At 42.1% G+C, this 22599-nt stretch overlaps 1 protein-coding gene across 9 annotated transcripts in view; it reads left to right on the forward strand.

Moving 5' to 3' along the window:
• The first annotated feature begins 477 nt into the window (after positions 1-477).
• CTDSPL (CTD small phosphatase like) overlaps positions 478-22599 on the forward strand; it is an 80857-nt gene continuing 58735 nt past the window's right edge. For 5 of the 9 annotated variants that reach the window (XM_019283155.3, XM_019283156.3, XM_019283157.3 and 2 more), the window contains exon 1: positions 2683-2827. In XM_019283155.3, coding sequence (XP_019138700.1) covers positions 2695-2827 — 133 coding nt within the window. In that variant the 5' untranslated portion in view covers positions 2683-2694. Of the gene's footprint in view, positions 953-2682; positions 2828-22599 lie in introns of those variants that run through there. The other 4 variants (XM_019283158.2, XM_010394811.3, XM_010394814.3 and 1 more) reach the window with 4 other exon arrangements.

The following is a 22599-nucleotide window of genomic DNA, read 5'->3' on the forward strand; positions in this document are numbered from 1 at the left end:
CCCCGCCCCGCCCCGCCCCGGCCCCGCCCCGTTGTTTACCGCGCACCGCCGGGCGCTGCCGCTCCCGCCCCTCGCTCCGGACCCGGCGCGGGGCGGGCCGGGCGCGCTCACGGGCTCGGGGCGCGGCGGCGGCGGCGGCGGAGGAGGCGGCGGCGGTGGCGGCGGGCGGGTTGTGGCGCAGCGCGGGGAGCGGCTCGGCCCCTTTCCCCTCCCTTCCTCCCCTCGCGCCGCGCTTCCCTCCTCGCCCGCGACCCGGGAACGGGGGGAGGAGGAGGAGGAGGAGGAGGAGGAGGTGGAGGGGGCGGCCCGGCGTCGCTCCGCCGAGCGCTGCCCGCGGGAGGAAGGGGGGCGCGGGGATGAGATAAGCGCGGGGGCGGGCGGCAGGGGGGGGTATGTAGGGGCGGCTCAGGTGGATGCGGGGGGCGGCGTGAGGCCGCGGGGGGAGGCGCGGAGCGGAGGGACGGGGGCTCTTCCCCCGCCTCGGGAGGCGGCGGGGGCTCGGGGGGAAGCGCTCGGCGGGCTTCCCGGAAGGGTGAATTGGATTAATTCTCTTTTTTTAAGGGGGGGGGGTTGCGCTCCTTTCCCCCCCTCCGCCGTGCAGAATTGGCGCCGGCAAGAGGCCTCGGTGGCATCGTGTTTGGCGTCCCTCCCACCCCCTTCCCTTCGGTTTCGCTCCTGGAGGAGTTGGTTGTTGAGGTTTCGGTTGTTTTAGTTTTTTTTTTAATAGTTTTTATTTTTTTTTTCAAATACAAACCTGAGTCTTGATTTTTTTTAAACAAACAAACCAACCCGCTCCCCCCAGCACCCCCCAACCCCCCCCGCACACAAGCCTGCCTCTGAGAGGGAAATAGCCAGGTGGAATCTCACTCTGTTTCCATGGACAACCCGTCCATTATCACCCAGGTGACTAACCCCAAAGAGGAGGAGATCCTGTCCTGCACTCAGGATAAAGGTGAGCTGCTTTCTCTCTTTCCTTATGATTTTTTTCCCCCCTCTATTTAAAAATGCACATAGTAACAACTCGCATTCTTCAGTGACCGTATAATCCTCTCTAGGCTGCTGGGAAGAGAGGAGAGCTTGTTGGGTTTGGGCTGGTTTTTTGTTGTTTTTTTTTTCTTTTTTTTGTGGGATGAAGGTATTTGCATGAAGGTCTTTGAAACGGCTTGGTGGATACAGCTGAGAACTTGTTAAAAGTGTTTAAATACCGAATTTCATCGGTCATTTAAATAAAATATTCTTGTTCCCCGAGGTTCGGGGAGGTAACTTTATAAGGTGGTCACTGTGCAGTTAGTGCCCTGCTCCAGGGAAGGGATACCTGTGCTGGGTGTGTTGGAAGGTTTTGAAATACCTGCTGTAAAGATTTTAAATTCTTTCCCCCTCTCCTTTTTTTTTTTTTTTTTTTTTTTTTTTTAAAAGAAAACAATTTCCAGATTTCTTTCCTATATTCCTCCCTGCCTCACATTTCAGAATCCGTGCAGCTTTCAGGTTTGTTGGAGATTATTTGTGCTTCTCAGAAAGAGACACGGGCTACTTGTAGAAGCGGGCTCTATTTACTCCCTAGATAAATAGTTGTTGCTTGCGTAAGGCATCACACTTGGATTGGGTTTTGCTCCCAAATGAGATGAATCCAGCCTGGCCGAAGGAGCTGCTTCCCTTCAAAAGTCTGGATGTTGACAAGTGCCCTTAACCTTGTTTGCTTTCAGAAGCTTTGAGCAGTCTCGGGGTCTGTAAGTGGCCGTGTCCTTGTGTCTGGTGGTGAACAGGAGGGTTCAGGTTCTGGGGGCTTGTTTACAGGTTTGGGAAGTTATTTGGATGTCAGTTTTATGCTTTGTTACGGGCAGTGCAGGTAAATAAGGAGGAAGGGGCAGAAATTAGAAATAAAGAGTTATGTCCATGTTCCCTGGTAGGTACGGTCAGACCTCTGAGTGGTCGTCTAAAAATGGTGGATTGATAGATCTTGCCCTGAAATTGATGGGTTTAGTGCCCAAATAGCTTCCATTTTCGTGTGGCTCATCTTGGAAATAGTGAGGGGTCTCAGATTGTTGGAGAAGTTGCTCCCAGTTACTTTTGACTGTAAGGCCATACGTGAAATCTTGGTCTTCCCACTTCACCAGTGCTGGCTGCAGAAGTATGGAGGTAGATTTACAAAAAAAAAAAAAAGGCCATCAGGTTTGGGGGGTGTTTGAACAAAAATTACTTATTTTCAGCATAGGAGTGTTCATGTAACTCTTCAATTCCTTTTGCTTGTGAGGTGTTACTTCCACCATGAGGCCTGGTTTGGCTCAAAAGATTTCTGATGCTTTCCTCTGTTTTGGCAGTGTGGAACGTGGGGTATCTACAGTGAACAAGGTGCTGTGCTCTGCCTACTGTGTCTCCCTAAGACCTGGCTTGGGGTAGACATATGTGATACTGTGCTCAGATGTTGTGGTTTTAATGGCCTATGTTATTGTATGTAATGGAACGGCTTCGTTAATATCTGTAGCAGCTGGTTGAAATTTTAGTGTAAAAAAGCCAGTTGAGGCAAGCAGGGGAAGATTTGACAGCTCGGAATAAGAGTAGGCATCCACATCAAACAAGTGGCTTCGGAGTCCTGGGCAAAGCGAGCGAAAATATGCATCTAACTTGCATAACTCTGCAGTAACTTGCATAATGTGCATTGTGTTCTTGCTATTGGTTTGTCTTTGGCAGAAAATCATGATGGTCTTCGTTGCAGAGAAGGAGCTTTTCAGGCTTCGTGTTGTGTTAGCAGGGCTGGGCTGGGGGAGAGGGGAAGGAGGGGAGCTGGTGTTGGAGATGAGGAAACTCCAGCGTCATCTTCAAACAGGAGGTGAATTCTCTTTTTTTGGGGTTTTTTGGTGGTTTTATTTTTTTAATGTGGTTACAGTGCATGCAATGGATTGACTATGAGCTCTGTGGTGAGACTTTCAAATCACTCCGGAGCAACTTTTGCAGCAGGAGAAGTGCGGGTCTGTCCGTCCTGGGCTCTGGAAGGAGAGTGCTGCTTGCTCCAACCTCTTCCACTACAGGTTTTCCCGGTGCTCGAGGTACGGAGCTTGTGGAAACCCGTTGCTCTACCTGCCTCCCTGGCGTGGCTGCACATCGAGTCACCCAATTTTCTGTCAGATTTCTGAGCGGTTTTAGCAGAGCTTTTAGGTCCAGTGAGCTGTGAGAGAGAGAGCCCAGAGCGGAGATAGGGAATCCAGATACGGCTCCTAGCAGGAGGCTGCTGCTAAGTGAGTCCTTGCTGCTAATTCAGGTTGAGCTGAGTGTATTGGTACAAAATGGCTCACAAATATGTTAAGGCAAAATGAATTAACTCTTTGTTTCATGAAATCCAGAATCAGCTGAGTCTGAATTCTGGAATTTTGTGATACGGTGAAATACAGCTGTGTGGTGTGAGCCAAGGCTGTCCAGTTTAATGAAAAGCTGGTTTTTTTCCTCCTAGTTTGGCTGCAGACATAAATTCCAGGGTACTAAGGGGCATGTGGGGGCTTTGGGAATCAGGGTTTTCTTAGGGTTTTTGAGACCTTGTGTTGGTGTTTCTTGTGGAAAAAAATGAATTTATTTTCCTGTTGTTAAGCTGGAGAGAGGCAGTTCCACAGTAACTGAGCAGCTGCTAAATAATGCATGTGTATACCTTCAAGGTTTTGATTTTTCCCCAAGATTTCTTTTAAGCTTTTAATCAGATGTGAGACCAGCATTTAGCTTGATTTATTTTTTTTAAATGTATTTATGTTTTAAAAGGAATTCAATGTGCAGTACAGGCTTATGCCAAATTTCTCCTGTGCGAGGGAGCGAGGTTGGCAAGAAACAGAGCTGGTTCTGTGGTCCTGGGGCAGTTATGTTTTTAGGTAAATACTGTGCTTTACAAATAAAAGTGCTCAAGCATTTTCTTGCTAGTCCAGGTGTATTAAAAAATACCTTTTGAGATAAGTGAAGCTGTGGCAACTTGTTAAGGGGGAGCTTGTAAACACTAAGAGGGATTTGTTAACATTTATTTTTTAACAAATGGCAAAAAATTTCGAAGGTGGAAAAAACCAGGTCTTGGTATGTGAACCATTCCCTAGTATGTTGCCACATGGTGGTGCACTGGATTTAGTTGTCTGTCAAAATGAAAGCTGAGCATGAAAGGTTTGCTACAATCGTATTTTATTATTGTTATTATTATTATTGTAATGTTCTCAAATGCCTGTGGTGTTCATGCTGCTGGGGGATTTTGGCCCGTATCTATGTTGTTAAATTAGTTCTGGGAAATAGAAACTTAGGTTCTCCCAACTGGAAGTGATACGTAGGTGCCTGGAAATACTTTGAACACTAAATTCACAGAGAATTCAATTCCCTGTTAGTTTTTTAAGTAACAAAAATAGTAGTTCTTTGCAGAAATATTTTATGTTGCGGTCATCTGGCACTTCTGGAAATCGGGAACATTAACAAACTTGAAACTAAAAGAAAGAGACCTACGTATGGGAAAAGAGGTTTGTTTTGTCAGGGGTCAATTTGAACAACTACAAAAAAATACAAAGTACGAAGAACAACTGGAAGTCTGGATCTCTATAAATCAGTACAGATAAAATCAACTGGTTATTTTTATTTTTTTAATTGTTATTAATTCTTATTACTCAGAGACCCCTAATGTAAAATCAGTGTGGTTAAATGTACAGAAAACTGGGCAGTGCTGACAGAACTCCTCTGAGTGTCACGTTGAGAGCATGGTCATGGATGGGCAACAGGCATTCAGTCCAAAGAAGTGAATTTGCCTTTTTTACCTGCCTGCATTAATTTGATCCTCATAAATGATGCAAATTCTTGGCTGTTTCCATGTGCCAAGTTAAATAGGAGTGAAAAATAGCCCAGTCCTTCAGGTACCTGCTTCAGGCTGTGGTGTTTTGTTTTCTCTCTTCAGATACATCTTTCCTGACTTCTATAAAATTTGCCTGTCAGCTGAGTGTCTATTTTCAGTTATTTAGAGTAACAGAATGTTTTTGTGTCCCTACAGGTGTGAATTGTCTTCTTCAGTAAATTATATGAAAGGGGTTCACACTGCAACCTGAACCATTAGGTTTTTTTCAGTCACAGTGTGAATCCCTGTGGATGTTTTCACAAACTTTTTTGCCTTCTTTTCTTTCAAATAGAGTTGGAAAAACCAGCAATGAGACCAATACTCATTATAATTTTAAATAAGGAGTTCTGAAGATCTCAAGTTAAGAGCCAAAATAAGTGTCTTTAATTGTGTCTTCAACAGGAAAACCATTTTTAATATAGCTGAAAATACTTTGAATATGCTTTTTTGCCATTACATCACCAGGATTCAGAGTACTCAAACACTTGAACATATGTTAATGATCCTGAGACATTGTCTCAACAGATTTATAGTATTGACTTCAGAATTTTAACACTAAAGTAGCATTTAAAGGGGGAAAAAAAAGTGGAAACCACTCTAGCAGTCCAGTGGAATGTGAATTGCTCGCAGAGGGTAAAATTTTAAATCATTAACTAATGACATAGTTGGTATATGAAACCAGAAGCCATACAGTAGGTTTTGTGTTCCAGGAAGACTGTAGCAACCTGTAGTAACCCAAGATTTGATTTAGGGTTGCAGTTAACAGGCAGAAGTGCAGTAATGGGAATGATAATTTGCCTGAATATCAAATATTCAATCAGTGTCTGTAACCTGCAGTGTGATCGTTTCTTCACAGTGCTTGTTGTCACCTCAAATTCATACTGGTTTCAATTCAGTGATTAGTTAAAGTGTTCAGAAGTTTAACATGCCTTTAAAAAAAAAACCCAACCCAACAAAGTTGACCTACATTTTGTTAATTCAGTATTCAGAAATGCAAATGGCATTTTCTGACATAATCAGTAAAATGTGGCGTGATCGATGCCACGCTTCAGCTTTCAGAGTTTAAGCTGAACATTCCAAATAAGCCTCTGGATAACGGGTCCATTTTTGTTTCTTTAAAGGGATAAAAACTGAAATGCTGAGAAGGCAAAAGGCCAAGAGAAATGAAACTCCCTGACTTGTTCGCTGTTGTGAAGGACGTTCCTGTTGCCCTCAGAGATAGGTTTGACTGTGGGAGGCTCATTTTCCCATCATGGAACACTTAATTTATGAGTTTGACTGTCATGTAGAAGTTACCATTCTGACATGAAAATGGTTGCAAATTAGATCTGTCCCACAATTTTTATATATATGTCAGTTCCTAGATACTCCTTCTATAAGCACGTGTACTTCTGTTTTCTGCTGAGTTTTGAGATGTTGGCAATGACCACCATGGTTGGGACTCAGTATTACATTTTCAATTAAAAATCCAGTTTCAGGCAATCCTGGATATGGAAATGATAACTTGGGAGGTGAACTTGTCTGTTACTCAAGCCCAGCCAACAGAGAATTTTGGATGCATTACTTTGAATTGTATTTGAAGTGTTTCTGTCCACAAGAGTTAACAGTTTCTTTAAAAAAAAAAGGAACGGGAAAAGCAAAGACAGGTCTAATTATCTACGTTCTTCCTTAGGTTTTGCCCACTGTGTGAATCAGAAGGGGAAAATGTGCCTCATCCCTCTTTCTCCTCCCTGCCTGGGAGATATATCTTGCTGGGAGAGCAATGAGGAATGTGGATATATGTAGGACCAGGAAGGAGCTGAGAGCTGCCAGAATGTTCCAGCCTGTTTGGAGGACAGAGCAGAGTACGAAAACCTGGCTCATGAGGGCTGGGTACCCCAGGCAGAGGCTGGTGGTGGGACTGGGAATAGTTTTGGTGTCTGTGATGGGCTCCCAACCTGCCCTGACCACTCCTGGGCAGTGGGTGCTCCCATGATGAAGTCTGAGGGTCTCTGCCCACCCATTTGGGTGGTTTTGTGTGTTCTCTTATCCCAGCTCAGAATTATTTCCAGAAAGGAGTGGAAACTTCCAAGCTGAAACAAGAGAAGGGCTGATAGAACTACAACGGGCCAAGCGTGTTTAGATGTTTAAAGATCACATCTGGATTGCTGGTAGGGATTGTAAACCATCCCATGCCTCTCAGCAGTGGAAACCTGGCTGGAAAATCTCCCAGAAACATTTAGCAACATCTCCTAAGTCTCCATGAGTCGGTTCTAGTGGATGTTCCTGATCTAAGCTGTATTTCAACAGGGTGACATCTCACTGGGTTTAAATTCTCTGCTGAACTCCCAGAGCTGCAGGCAGGCACAGAGGAAAGGATCCTTTTGTTCTTTAATGTCATCACAGACACTTTCAAGAGTTTCACATTGGCAGTGTTAATCTTCTATAAATTCTGCTTTTGCTGGAGTTTGAGGGGAGCTTGCTTTATTTTTACTTGGAGAGGTTGAGGCGTAAAACAGACGTGGATGGGATGATTATGGAAAGCGTAAGTAGCATCTAAATAGATCTGAGTGAAAATAAGTTCCACGTGATCGGCTGTGGTATAATTTTGGCCTTTTTTTGTATTTCTGGAATGTTTGCTGTAAGACAAGAAAAAAAAAAATCCAAGAGTTCTATACGGTCCAGTTCTTCCAGTGCCAGCTGCTACTGTGTAACGCAGATATTAGCAGTAAAAATATCAACTTCAACGAAATGAGCAGAGAAAGTCCTGTTCTAAAGCTCGTAGGCTTTATTCAGGCTGTTATCAAAATGATCACTTGCAAAGTGCCACTTCTTGTTTTCTTTGTACAAGATAATAAAGTATGATTTGTAAAAAGAAGAACCCAATTATTACAAGTGATTGGCTGCACTAGAAATGAGAATTCTATTATCTAGAAAATTTATTGCGAGTTAAAGCTGAATAAATACATGGTAGACTTGGATTCTAAGGGTGTCAGGGGGTTTGAAATGAGATTTTTTTTTCTTTATTTATTTTTTCAATAAACTATTACTCTATTCTGAATGTTTATTAATATATTTAAAGCCTGACAGATGGGAGAGTAAGACACTGCAGGGCCTGTTTTGTACAGAGGAGCATCCCCAAATAATGGATGCCTGGTCTGTCAAAATCTAATGTGTATGTAACTTTTAAAATGTTTCAAAAATTTCAGGACAGGTTTGTAGGAAGCAAATATTTCATGAACCTCAGCCTGCAGTCACAGTTTGCATATTGATGGTGCTGTTTAAAGTCGAGTCCTCTCTGCTGGGTAACTGGCCAGTTGTTTGCTGCCACTGTTGCAAACCTTATTTTCCTGGTAGCAAGTGAAGTATTGATTTTTATTCACTGCCATGCTCTCCCCCACCCCGGCAGCTCTCTGCTTCCTGACTTGTCCTCCAGGATTCCCAGCGGAATTGGCAGTAAAACTAATCTTGCTGTTTCCTGGCCTGCTGTAATCAGCAGTAAAATTTGAAACTTTCTTGTTTATTTGATGATATGCAAAGGTTGGCCATCCCCTTGGAGTATGGAACTCCTCCCCTGGCCTCTGGGAGCCAGAGGGTGGGATGTGCTTCCAGCTCCTCAGGATGAGCTCCTGCCTTTGAGAACGCTTTGGGGTAGATAAATCAGTTTCAGTCCTCATAATCATCATAAAAAATTTCTGCCACAAAGGTGCTGTTACAGTGGACACGTGCAGAAGAGTCCAGGTGTGGTTTTTTTGAAGCAATGCTAGCGAAGAATTTTTTTAAAAGATACAAATTTTCTACCAAGGCATTCTGAGCATGCATTTAACAATTGGCAGACAGTGCTGCTTTATTTCTGTCCACAAAAGCTGTCTTGTATTTTCATGCCTCAATATTTACGTACTTGCATTCATTACCCACGAGTGCACGTACATGTGGTTACCAGGGATCTAATTAGAGGAAAGCTTTCGTAGGGTCAAAGAATAGTTAGGGTTGGAAGGGACCTTAAAGATCATCTTGTTCCAACACCTTCCACTAGACCAGGCTGCTCCAAACCCTCTCCAACGTGGCCTTGGACAATTCCAGTGATGGGGCAGCCGCAGCTTCTCTGGGCAACCTGTGCCAGGGCCTCCCCACCCGCACAGGGATGAATTTCTTCCTAATACCCCATCTAATCCTGCCCTCTGTCAGTTTGAAGCCATTCCCCCTTGTCCTGTCCCAAGTCCCTCTCCAGCTCTCTTGGAGCCCCTTCAGGCACTGGAAGTGGCTCTAGGGTCTCCCCAAAGCCTTCTCCTCTTCTCCAGGTGAACACCCCCAGCCCTTTGTCTCCATACCAGAGGTTCTCCAGCTCTCAGAGCATTTTTGTGGCCTCCTGGTGTTGCTGCAGCAGGTCCACCTTGGTGAAGCCCAGAATGGTGGGTGTAGATTTTGAAGCTCGTTTGCAGCGTGAGGTTTGCTTGAACTGTGAAGTTGGCAATTTTTCCTAGTGATAGTCAGATACAGGCATTCTGCAGGGGAGAGGTCAATAGTGGCACATTCCTAGAAAATATTTAATCATTTATATACTTCCTTCAGCCAAGCACAAAGAAAGTTCTAACATTTACCACCTGGAGAGAAAGGTACAATTATAAAGTATCTCATTAAACCTTCACAAAACCCTTAACATTTTTTTAAAATGGGCTTATGGTACTTCTTTCAACTAAAACTGGTTAAAGATACACATGAACAATTTGATGAAGGCAGTGTAAAGTGAAGCATTTCAGGGAAAACACCTCCATGTATTTCACAGGGATTTTTGGAATTAATCTTTGACCTTTTGGGGTTTTTTTAATTCTCTTGCTTGCCTTGTTTTGCTTGCTTGCCCTCTTATCTTCCATCAGAAGTTCTGGACTGCAACAGCTGCCTCTGTTCTGATGCTGTTGAAGCTCAAGGGGCTGAGGTGTTTGATGGCTGTGTCCGGGGATAATTCTGGTGTGTCACTGCTGGGTTAATGCTTGGACTCTATCTTAGAGATCTTTTCCAAGCTTTATGATTCTCTGAGAAGCTGTAGTGGATGTTTGGGGCTCAGGTGGTGCAGTGAGGAGGAGCCCTGGACAATATTACATGGACAGATTGTCTCCTGGCAAGCTGGCCAGAGTGGTGTAGGAGCTGTCTCGTAAGGTGAGATGTTCTTTGTGTTGAAATTTAGGAGGATAAAGGTCTTTTATCACCTCCAAGGAATGTTGTGCTATGTTTAAAGGGAGGAGATGCATGAAAAATAACCAAAATAATAGAATGAGTGCTTCAGGGCTCTTCCCAGGGTACAGCATGGCTTCAGAGTGAAAGGCAGAATATCCCATTTGAGTTAAAGAAAGTGTTTGCTCCTGCATCATACAGGTGCATAACCTGTGAAGAAATGGTTTCCAAAATTGTTTACCTGGGAATTCCTGAACAGGATGAACTGGCAGCAATTTGCATTTGTTGTAACTGATGCATTATATACTGAAAAACAGTATTATAAAGGTACTGATTGTGTTCAGCATATAGAATCAGTCATAGAATGGTTTGCATTGTAAGGGACATTAAAGATCATCCAGTTCCAACCCTCTGCCGTGGGCAGGGACACCTTCCACTAGATCATGCTGCTCCAAGCCCCATCCAGCCTGGCCTTGAACACTTCCAGGGATGGGGCAGTATAGGAAGGAAGGGTAAAATTTCATTGCATAGTGACCAACTGAGCATGTCAAGTGTTTGTGCTTGTATTTATCCTGAACTCGCCGACAGTTTTCCTGTGCTGGGTTATGGGTGCTGGAAGATGATTACCTTTGCCAAGTCATTTGTTGGCCAGCTGCCAGTTCTCATTACTTTTTATGATGTGAAGGTGATTTCATTGAGAATCCGCAAGTTGAAAGTGATTTTGAGAGTTTTGGAAGTGGAGAGGGGGGAAGGTTACGTTAGTTGGGGAATTAAGAAAAGAAAAGGAAAAGAGTACTGAATGCAATCTGCAGAGCAATTCATTTGCTAATTACGCATTGACATAAATTGGAAAGCCCCAGAAGGAGGGGGTTTACAGCATAACTGGAAAACAATTTGCATCTGTGTAGAGGTCTGTGCTTATCCACAAAGGAATGAGATTTTAACTGGATTTGTTTAATCGGGTTTATCGTGAGTGCATAGTTGTGGCCTTCCTTTTTCCTCACGTTGCAAAATCGCCTGTCTTTCTGGAAGATTCCCTCTTGTGTTGAGATTAAATATGTCAGAGAGGAATGTATGGAGAAGTTTAATGGAGACTGAAAGTGAAACCTAAGGAAAACCAGGAAATGTCCTTCTGAATTTTAGAGTGGATTGAATACGTGAATGTTTCTGGCTCCAGATTACCGTGATAAAACTGTCAGCTTAATGCAAACTCTGCCCTGAAATTCAAATGCCTTTTTTTTTTTTTTCCCTGCCCTATAAGAAATCTGAAACTCCAGCAAATTCTTGCTGTCTCTACTGGGAAGGTTTCTAACAACTAATTGTACACACTAATTACATGCTAACTAGCATTGCTACAAAGAGCATTCAGTGTTAGTATTATGATAGTTTGGGGGTTTTTTCCTATAAATCTTTCAGAGTTGTTGGTGCCCAACATGTTACCCTACAGTTGCCTCCATTTTCCCTTCGGTAAACATGTCATGATGGGAAAAAGACAAAAATGCAAACAAAACTAGAAATCAAACTTGACAGTTTTGAAATAGGAATCTGTTCAGGTCTCATGCCTGTATTTACTTGTGCTGTTGCTTCTGCACATCATTATAAATTACCTGTTTAGCATCGTTCTGGCAGGCAAGGGAGCTCTGAGAGCAGAATGTTTTTAAAAATGTCACTTGTGGCAGCGATGGATTCTTTTCAGTACCTTTAAATCAATCAGTTGTTTATCTTAAATGTAAGTGCTAAATACTGTTACTATCTCATGATACAAAACTGTGATCATATTATAAGGAGAAAAATGAGCTTTCGGACCAAACCTGCCCCAGATGCAGGAAACAACTTCAGTAGATTCCTAAGGACCAGATGTCCCTGGATCCCTCAGTCAGGTGCCATTTCCACAGGATGCAGAATAGCATTTGGTAACAAAAAAGAAGACATCAGAAGGAGGTTTTGCTTTATAATTTTTCAAAGTGTCCTTTCAGGAAAAGTCCTAAATAGAGTGAAACTGCCATTTCTTTTTGTGTAATATGCTGGATTAAGCCCTGAAGTGCAAAACTTTATGTTGACCTTGTGCTGTTGTGTTTCTGTTGAAACACAGTTTACACAGTGGTGAATTCCTGATGCCCCAGATAGTTCTGGTTCTTCCCCTCATCACTCAAAAATATTTGTTGCACTGAACTCTCCTCAAATAACACTTGCAGTCTTCTTAAATTGTAAATCTAAAAATACTGCTTGGAGCTTTGCAACATAAAAAAATAATTGCCTGAGCTCCTAAATCCAAGAAAACAAAAAACCAACACACACACTCCCCAGGAATAAAATCAAGCAAGCCAAAATGAAGCAAACAAAAAATTCCCAGTAATATTAGCAGGGATATAAACTGTGAGCATGAAACTACTCCTGGAAATCTCAAAGGTGACCTTGTGGTGGTGACCAGGAGGACACAGCAGTACAATTTTTAGCAAGGTGACCTGGCACTCAGCCTGTACAAACCACTCTCCAGCCCCTTTGGGAAGGGGGATGCTGGTGTACAAGGGTGTGCATTTGTTTGAGTAATGGTTGTACTAAAACATAGAAGCAACCCTGGTTTTGTTTTGGAAATGCCTTCAGTGGGCACTAAGAAACAGATAAGAGTAAAATAAGTCTGGGCTGACTCATTGCAGAATGTGCTGAGATAATCCTGAATTCCTCTTAAAGTTAATATCTGTTTAGTTTAGGCTCTGTTTATCCTTGTGCTGTGGATAAGGGGGTGTTGGAATTCAATTGAAATAATTTTAGAAATTCCTAGGTAAAAAATCATTATTTTTTCAACAAACAGAAATGCCCATAGTGATTAGCAAAAAACCTTGATTTTTTTCTGTTGCTGATGGTGAAAGGTTGCAATAAAATGTTTGTACTGGCTACTTTAAGTAGCAGTTGAAGTCAGGTGGGAAAACAAAACTCCGTGGTGCTGCTTTTAAATTGTTTTCCAGTAATTGTCAGCCCAATCCATGCTGTTCTTTAAAAAAAAAAAAAAAAAAAAACAAACAACAAAAACATACTCTGCAATTTTTGTTGTGAAGATGATTTCTTAAGTCCCACTGTAGGTGGTCTTTGTATGAAAGCCTTCAAGTAACAAATGGCTTTATCTTCTCTTCTGCTAATAAGGTCAGTAAAGGTTTCTCTTTTGGATAATAATAACAACAGCCTTTCAAAGGCGTGAGAATTCCGAGTGGAAAACAGGTTCACAGTTATCACCTTTTTAATAGCTGCTCAGGTGATTGGCAGCTGCTGCTGCTGCTAGGAAGTGTTTTACAGGAGTAAACTGGTTTTCTTGCTTTAATTAGGACCATATGTGTACAGCAACTGTGATTGTCTGGGAAGCTGCATCCTGTATTTTCAGTTAAGTAGCTGATAAAATTATGCAGTTGTGGAAATGACTACCAAGTCCAGTGGGGAGGTGTCTTTGCAAACTGTTTTGGTTTTGCTTTCTATTTAGTCATTCAAGGCAATCAAACATTGATTGAGGTTTGATGGTCTTGTGCTGTAATAAAACAAACTCTGAATATTTTCCTAAGGTGATAAAGTAACTGTTTGGACCCCATATCCAAAAACACAATTAAAAAATCCACCAAATTTCAAGTTTTCTAACCAACAAAACACCTGTAAATTGTTTTCTTGGCAAAGTCTGCATGGATTAACTTCTCTGTAATCAGCTGTGTTGCATGGTAAATAATAGCAAAAAATAGATTGAACAAGAGAAATAAATATGAACGTGTTAAATTCTTGATTTGTGTTCTAGTGAAAGGAGCATCTAGTGTTTGCTAGAGAAGTCCATTCTTAATTCTTCTAGAAACAATTAAAACTTGTCTGCTGAAGGGAGTGCTTGGATGCTGGACCTAAAGATATTTCTTTGGCAATGTTTGGGTGAAACTGACCACTAACACCCTTCCCTCTGGAAAACATCCCATCTATTTATGTCACTTCCCAGAGGTTAAATGCAGCCCTTGGAACAGGCACAGGAATGCCTTTTGGTCCAAGTGGCCGAATATGTCACTTTTCTTGATTACTGGGGTGACCACATGTCATTATTCCTGCCCTGTGTGGAGCCAGGAGGTGCCAGGAGATATCCCAGGGCACTCCCTGCCCATTGCTAACTCCCCTCCCTGCTGGCTGGGGTTTTTTTGTTGCTTTGTTTTGGGCTTTTTCTGTGTTTATTCACCAACACCAGTGCGTATCCATTTCAGGCTTTTTGAGGAGAAGCTGAGCCAGATGTTCTGTTGTCCCTCAGCTGTGGATGTGTGACTGAAAGAGGCAGTGTCCTGCTCATCTCTGATCCTCTTAATTTGGCAATAATTGTCTTCCTAACAAAGCTTTCTGTCATCATTGATATTTTCAGTTCAGTCATTTGCCGTGCTTAGTGGGGCCCTAAATAATGCTATACTAACATACCTAGTAGGACTTTCAGTCAAGTGTGTGAGGTGTTGCTGGAACCATTTCCATGTCTGAAAAAATGAAATATTGCTGTGCCTGTTCCTTACCCAAGTGCTCAGGAACAGGAAAAATTCCCTTCATTCGATTGATAAAGTTTGAGGTGAGGGCATCTTCCATTTTGTTCCATGAGTTTGAATAGTTTTCAGTTTGGGGTTTGGTGGGGGTTTTTTTGATAAAATAATACTTGATAGCAAAAACTTAAGCATGGCTTTGTCCTGTGTGCATGTAAATAAAGTGGGTTTATCTTAAAAGTTGGTGGAGGGAACACAGGTGCTGTAGAATGCAGTTGATTGCAATGTTGAAGTTGTCTGTTTTAGGATGCCATGAATCTTGGGGACTCCATTAACAGTGAAGAAGCCTGTACAAATTTTCACTGACTTCTGTGCAAAGATAAGTTAAATGGAGTTCAGAATCCTAATTTGACAGCTTTGTCACCAGCTTTGTCACGCTGTGTGTCAGCACTGTGGTTTGGCTCCATTGCAGTGTAACCAGGGATACGGACTTGCAGAGTGCCACCATTTAGCTCCTCTTCACAGGAGAAGGAGAAGAAGAGGGGAAAATTTGGCAGAAGAAATTCAGTGGTTGGTGGTGGTGTTCTGCTTCTCTAAGTTTAGCAGCCTTGGGGGTGGTTGTTAAAATGGGCTTTCAGATTTTGAAACCCTGTGTTGGGAGCAGCGTTAGGTAACGTGGAGCTTCAGCGTGCTGGAGGTCCATCAGTGCTGCCAAAGCCCCAACACCTGGGTGAATTTAATCAGTAATTCAGTAAAAATGGAAGAGATTTAAAAGCTCTCCCCATTGCAGGCAAGAATGGTCGTTTGCTCAGGGATAAGCTCGAGGCAGAGTATTTAAACTGCGGTTTGTGGAAGTTTCATGTCACACTGAAGTCCCGTCGCTCTACTCCATAGAAGCAAATCTGATCTCAGCATCAGCAGGGGCTCGTTGTTTTGCCACTGTAAAGAAACTTCTTGTGTCTGTTACGCAGCCAGTAGAACAATATAGAGGGTTATGGAAAGGCTGCATTATTCCAGGGGCCTTTTGGATGGTTTTCACAGTTTCTATAGGATGTTAGCAAATCGCCCATTGCAAAAAGCTGTAAGTGAATTCGATAAAATATCACCTCTCCTAATTCTTTCTCTGATGGATTTTGTCAGCTGCCTTCCTGAGTGAGTACCACCAACATTTTTTTATGTTTATTCTTCAGCATCTCCAGGAAATCTTGTCTTAATTGCCTGTTTCTGAATTAATTTTTTTTTTCTTTGCAAGATCAGGATCCTTTGCACGATTATTCAGGAAAAGTCTTTGTAAGAAATTTTTCATTTCCTGCTCTTTTTTCCCCTGCATCGAAGGGAAAATCAATGCTCAGTTCTGGAAAGGGAGGGGGATTCATCTGGGATAATGACTTAACACTGGCTGCAGAGGGAAATGGGGTGCTGTTGTGAAGTGAGGGAAGAGATCACATGAACACTGAGTGGTTTTAGTGAATTCTGACTGGATTTATCTTCTATACATTTTGATAGTCTAGGGAACTGCTAAGGAAAAAAAAGTCCAGAGTCTGCATCTTGCTAAAATAACTCTGTACTTCTCTTAACATATTCAGGAAGCATAAATTTGCAGCACTCACAGTAAAAGGAAATTTTCATAGCTGTTCAGAACTAAGACCTTATATTGTATGTAATGCATTTCGTTGGACTTACGCTTTCCATGATTTGGGTCTTGACTTCAAGGTGCTCCTGCCAGTGAAGGGAAAGGAATGGAGAAGCCTTGGCAGAGCTGTTCCCATGGCTTCTGTCTCCCTCATACCCATCCTTCTCCTCTTGTGAACTTAGAGCTGTGGTGTTTTGGAATCTTGTCTCATCCTGCAGGTATTTGTGCCTTGGCCCCTCTACAGGACTTTGTGTGAGCTTATCTCTGCTTCAAGGTGTGGCATTAACACAGATTTTTGGGTTGGGAGAGGGTTGAATTTGCAACCAGCTTTAAACTCCTGCCCTGAAATTCTCCCTTAGGATGAGATTAAATCATTCTGCAGACTCAGCTGTGAGCTCAATGGTGTGATTTTAGTGGGGCTGGTCTGTGGCACTAAGGATAAAATTTAGCTCGCTGCTGGAGCTTGGCAGGGTAAGATTCACAATCAAAGTTTGCAGTTTAGGAAGTATTTACGGGGCATTTAACAGTTACTGAAACTCTAACACTGTTCACCCTTTTTCTGTGATCAGTAATTAGCAAGGTGGTATTTTATTTCCACTGGTAGACTGAGATTACTTGCTCTACCTCTACTGTTAATGTCCCAGGAAGTAATGTAAGGGAATGAGGATGCCTGAATAGTTACGATCTGGGAAAAGAAGATAGGCCACTATTTCTACAGTAAATAGAAAATTGAGAAAAAGGAGAGCAAGGTAGCTAACAGAAAACTGGAAGAAAGATGGAGCAAAGCTTTTAAGGAGTTCAGCGTGATGTAAATGTCAGTATAAAAAACAAATCACCTTTCAGGTGTCACACAAGCCCTTTTTAGGGTTTCTTCCTTGACAGTGTAGGTTTTCAAGATAAAAATACTAAGCTTTAATTTTCTGCTGCAGAAAAGAATTTAAAAGAAAAGGCTTATTGTTCATACAAGACTGGCAGACTAATGTTAGAAAGGTTGGTTTTTTTCAAAGCAGGGGAGTTTTTAACCCATTAATGTTATTTCAGCCATTGTAAATACTCATGTATAATTCTTTAAGTAACTGAGGGTTAGTTTGTGCTCCTGTATACACACGGAATGACTATAGGTAAATACCTGTTGCCTACCTTTGGGTTTGTTACTGTGAGAGGAAGTTCCAGGCTCATGGCATTGTCCAGGAATTCAGGTTGGAAGGGACTTCTGGAGGTCAAAGCAGGGTTGAGTCAAGTTTTGAGTATCTCCAAGGATGGAGATTTCACAAGCAGTCTGAGACCCTGTTCTAATATTTAGAAGGAATGTATCTTGCTTCAACTTGGATCCGTTGCCTCTTCTACTGCTCCTGTCTGTTTCCACCAAGAATCTCAGTCCATGTTCTCTGTAACCTCCTCAGCAGCTGTATCTGCTTAAAATGTTGACCTAGATGTGCAAAGGAGTAATAAAATGCCTGTTTGTCCAGTGTTTCCCTCTTACTCAGGCAGTTGTGTTTGCTTAAATGTAATTCATCTGCAAAGATCCTTCTCTTCCATGATGTTTGTGGTGATTTTCAGTTCAAAGCCAGTGCTTTGTTTTGTCCTCACTCTTGCCTTGGCTGTATTTGTTTTCTGAAGATACTGTGGCTATAGATTCCTCCTTAAAAAATAATAATAATTTTGTCATGCTGTTATCTACTGCTCTAACCCATTTTTTGGTTTAACATAATCACCTGTTGGAAGTACCTACCCTATTGTGCATGCACAGCTTTTAATGTTTTCTACAGTAAGTAAAAATCCCACTTTCAACTATGTCATATGAGTCAAAACCCTCTCAGAATTTTTCATTTGAAAGGGATGTTCCTCTTTTCCAGCACTCAAAGATTTAATGTGCTGGTTCTTGGGACACTGTACCCAAGTTACTGGGTGTTTCAGAAAAATACGTACTGTTCAACTGGGAACCTTTTTTATTTGCCCAATGACATATCCAGAAAAATGATTTGTACAAGGGTAAAGACAAAGGCACCTTCCACTATCCCAGGTTGCTCCAAGCCCTCTCCAGCCTGGCCTTGGACACTTCCAAGGATGGGGCAGCCACTCTGGTCAACCTGTGCCAGGACCTCACCACCCTCACAGGGAAGAATTTCTTCCTAATATCCCATCTAACCCTGCCCTCTCTCAGTCTGAAGCCATTCCCTGTGTCCTGTCACTCCAGGCCCTTGTCCAAAGTCCCTCTCCACCTCTCTTGGAGCCCCTTTTGTCTCTGAAAGTGGCTCTAAGGTCTTCGCAGACCCTTCTTTCCTGAACAACCTCCACAAAACCCTTCATGTCCTCATCACTTTGAGGCCATCCTACAGAATACCTAGAGATGCTTAGCAATGGTTGCAGACAAACTGGGTTTTTTCGGGTATGTATTTGTGTGAAGGTTATAGTGGTAGCAGCTGACATTTTCAAAGATTGAAAAGGAAATCACGAGGTGTTGATGTTATTATTGTTAAATTCTGTGTGGTTTTCAGTCCTTGACAGATTTGTGCTCCATGTAGTGTTCCTGCTCCTGAGTAGTTTGCTATTGTTAAATGGTGTATATTCATCCTCAGTCTTGAATTCAGCTGAAGTCTGGATTCAAAATTTAGATGAGATTCTTTACCTCTGAAATTCTGCTTTCTCTGCTTTAAAATTCAGCAGTTCTTAATATCCTGCAGCAATTTTGTGTGGCACTTTGATACATTCTCTGTAAAGCACACAGAATCCGAGTCTTTATAATTTCAGTAAGAATGGCAATGGCTCTTAAGTAATGTAGAATGAATGTGAGGAAGCTTTGGCAAAAGTGTTCCTGCTCTACAGAAAATTAGAGCGAGGACTTTAATGGCACGAGGTGATTACAGCCTCCTCCAGAAATGAGATGATGATCCATAAACAGCTCAGTGTTCCTGAGAAAGAAGCTTAAATGATGGGTTACTTCTAAATAAATTGACATCTGTCAACTTCTTACATTTTTTTAATGTGGTGGTTGTTTTTTTTTTCCTAAGTGTATAACGATTTAAAATAGAATTTGAGGTTATACTGTAAGGTGGTGTCTGTGGGGCTTCATGTAGAGAAGGTTGGGTTTTGAGGGAATGGCAGCATAGAAGACCTTGGTGCTTTGGGTTTGGGGGCATTTTCAACCCTTCTTCCCTTCTGTCTGTTTTTGTTTGCTGTGCCAGTCGCATCTTCCTTCTGAGGTTACAGAAAATAACTGTTAAGACTAAGTAGGGAATTTTTTTATGGCTTTAGTTCCAGGTACTCCTACTATTTCTTTTTTCTTTTTCTTTTGTTTTTTCTAGCTGTTGTGGGTAGGATAATTTTCCTGCTGCTTGACTTTCCTAGGGCATGTAGGACAACAGTATTTTAGGTACAACTTTTCACCCTAACTTCTCATTTTACCACAGGACCTGCAGATGTAAAATAACTTAAAGCTTCATACAACCTGCTGTTCACACAGCCTTAAGAAGAATGCATATACTTCAATATTTTATTATTATTATCTTAGCATTTCATCAGAATACCATGAATGTTATTTTTCGATGCAGAAGATTCAGAAAAATTACGGGCTAGATATCCCAGTAGAAAATCTGTACCTCATTTAAAAAATCCTTGTGAATCCTGTCTTCAAAGAAAAAAAAAAATTCCCTTTGTATCTCCCAATAAAATTCTGACATCTCCTTTTTTTAGCTTCAGCTTTACATTTTGCAGTGCCCTTTGTTTTATTGCTGTAATACCAGCTAGCCTGTAAGAAGCCAACTCCAAACTGCATCATGATGGCAGGTTGCTTATATTCTTTTAATTCTCTCTGATAAAACAATTTGAGTTAATTACTGCTTGGATTTCTCACATTATTTGGGCAAACAGCTCTGTTACACTCAATAGCACATTTTGTGATTGTTTATTTGTTTGAGGAGAGTATTAGTGTTTTCCTTCAGTGTTTTGCTTTAAGATTAACATATCATTAAGCTGCATAATAAGACACAGTCTTTATTCTCGTGCAGTGAAATGGCAGGGGAAGGCAGGGCACAGTCTTGCAGTTTAGTCAAGAGAAGTAAGAAAAAAAAAAAAAAACCAAAAAAAATCTCTGAAAGTGCATTAGTCAGTGAATTTGGGCTCTGTTACGGGACAGCAAGGCCCAAATTGAAGCGTCTACAGTAAAACTTGTGTTTGTGGAAGTGGATTATTTGTTCATTTTTTGCCAAATGTTTCAAAACATGGACTTTTAGCACCAAATTAATCCGTGTAGCCAGGTTTTGCATAATTTGGGGAGCAGTATTTTCTGATCTATCAGCACTATTTGATATATTTTATCATTTATTGTGCTCTGTGTCTCTGGTATGGATTAATCGAGGTCTCTAATAACTGCACTTCGGGAGATCGCCAGTTAAAACAGTCTTTGCTTTTGGAGGCAAGAAGTTAATCTTTGATGGTGTGTTTTTGACATGTTACTGGAAATCATTCTGTGCACTCGCTCTGCTGCTATTTCCAGCATTGTTGTGGGGCTCTTTTCAGCAAAACCGCTGTCAATGAGAGCCTCATGAAGCAAAAAAAAACCCAGCAGCTGATCCATGTGTGTTGTATCCATGGAGTTAAGCACTTCACTTAAATGGAACAGAGAATTGCATATAAAAAACATTTTTTTTAATGGGATGCTGCACCTCAAATTCTGTGCTCAGTTTTGGGACCCTTGATACAAGAAAGAAGGGCTGGAGCGTGTTCGGGGAAGGAAATGGAGCTTGGGAAGGTTCTGGAGCACCAGGAGCAGCTGGGGGGGCTCAGCCTGGAGAAAAGGAGGCTTGGGGGTCGGGGACCTTTACCTCTCCATGACTACCTGAAAGGAGGGCATAGCAGGGTGGGGGTCAACCTGTTCTCCCAGGGATCAAGTGACAGAACCAAAAGAAATGGCCTCAAGTTGCACTGTGGAAGGTTTAAATTGGATATTAGGAAAAACTTTTTCACCAAAGGATTATCAGGCGCTGGAGCAGGCTGCCCAGGGCAGTGGTGGAGTCACCACCCTGGAGGGATTTAAAAGATGTGCAGATGTGGCCCTTGGGGCAGGGTTTAGTGGTGGCCTGGGCAGTGCTGGGTTAATGGTTGGTCTGGATGATCTTGGAGGTCTTTTCCAACCTAAAGGATTCAGTGGTTCAATGTTTCTGTGCTGTCACAACCTGCTGCAGCCTCATCTGTTCCTTCATGTGTTAGGCTCCCTTTATAACCTAAGTTTAAATAGGAGTTGTGTTAGGCAGAAGAAAGACAAACTTAAACCACACAACCTTTCTTTTTTTCTTTATGCTCCATAGGACTTTGCCTTTAGAATGTGAACAGATGGTGGTTTTTCCTCTTCTGGCTTCTCATGAGTGGTACATTCTCTTTGGTTCCTATATTGACTAGTACCAGAAAATGTAGGACACTGGGCTGTCTACTAACAATGCTCCACTTAAAGTTCAGTGAGTAAAAGCATTTGGAAGTCCTGTGCTCTGAAGTGTTTCAGAAAAGCTGCTTCAAAAGTTCTTGAAACACGTGGGGTTCTTTTCTCGGCATGGAGCCTTGTGGTGCAGTCCTGGTAGTTGTCCATCCTGGTCTGCCAGTGATAGTTGGTGGCTTTTCCTTTCCTAAAACAAATGGTGTGTTTGGAGTGCAATTAATATTTATTTTTACACTGCTGCCCACAAAAAACTGTTCTTAATGTGCACCTACTTCCTCCTTAAGCAAGGTTACAGCCTTACTGTTTAAAAAAGGGATCATCAGGCTGGATGATTATAATGGCCTCTTACCATCATCTTCACAAGTGCCACTGGTTTTCCTTAGGATTCATCCTTTTCTCCTCACTCTTTGTGACTTCATGACCCACCTGTAGAGACAGATGTGCCAAACAGGCTGTTAATTGTCATGGTTGCTTTAGCTGGAGTCTATAATAAGACATCTCATGGTGAAAAGGTGGTTGCTCATGTTGAAAACCTGATAGATGAACATGTCACCAGTGACACAGAACATGACAAATGTGCCTCCAGTCATTTCATTTGTCACTACAAATGTGATTCTCTTTATCTGCTTGGCATGAATATATATGCAGAACAGATTTGAGCATTCCTGTGTCAAGTGATAGTGTAGATGGAGTGTGGTGGTAGAAACATTTGTTGTTACAAGAGCCTCTTTTAAGTTTGGGGACGTCCTCTGGCAGCTCTGCTCTGTGGTGACAGTGGTTGTTGCTTGAAACATGATGGGAACCCATTGGTGTCCCTCTGAGTTGTCATCATTGGCCTGGAACATCGTGTTTCTTCTTTTTTTTGCACTCCTTGAATTCTGCAGGTCTAAATTTTTCGGTGTTACGAACAGTTGAACATAACAGTGATGTTCAGAAATAGTGTGTTTAAAAAAAAATCAGCCTGGAACAACCACAATATAACTTTTATCTGTTCTTCTGAGGGTGTTTCATATTGATTAAAGTGTTGTGATCCATTTGTAGCCTACCTGTAAGGAAAAGTGTAAGT

This window comes from Corvus cornix, chromosome 2, assembly GCF_000738735.6.
Source record: "Corvus cornix cornix isolate S_Up_H32 chromosome 2, ASM73873v5, whole genome shotgun sequence".
Taxonomy (NCBI): Eukaryota; Metazoa; Chordata; class Aves; order Passeriformes; family Corvidae; genus Corvus; species Corvus cornix.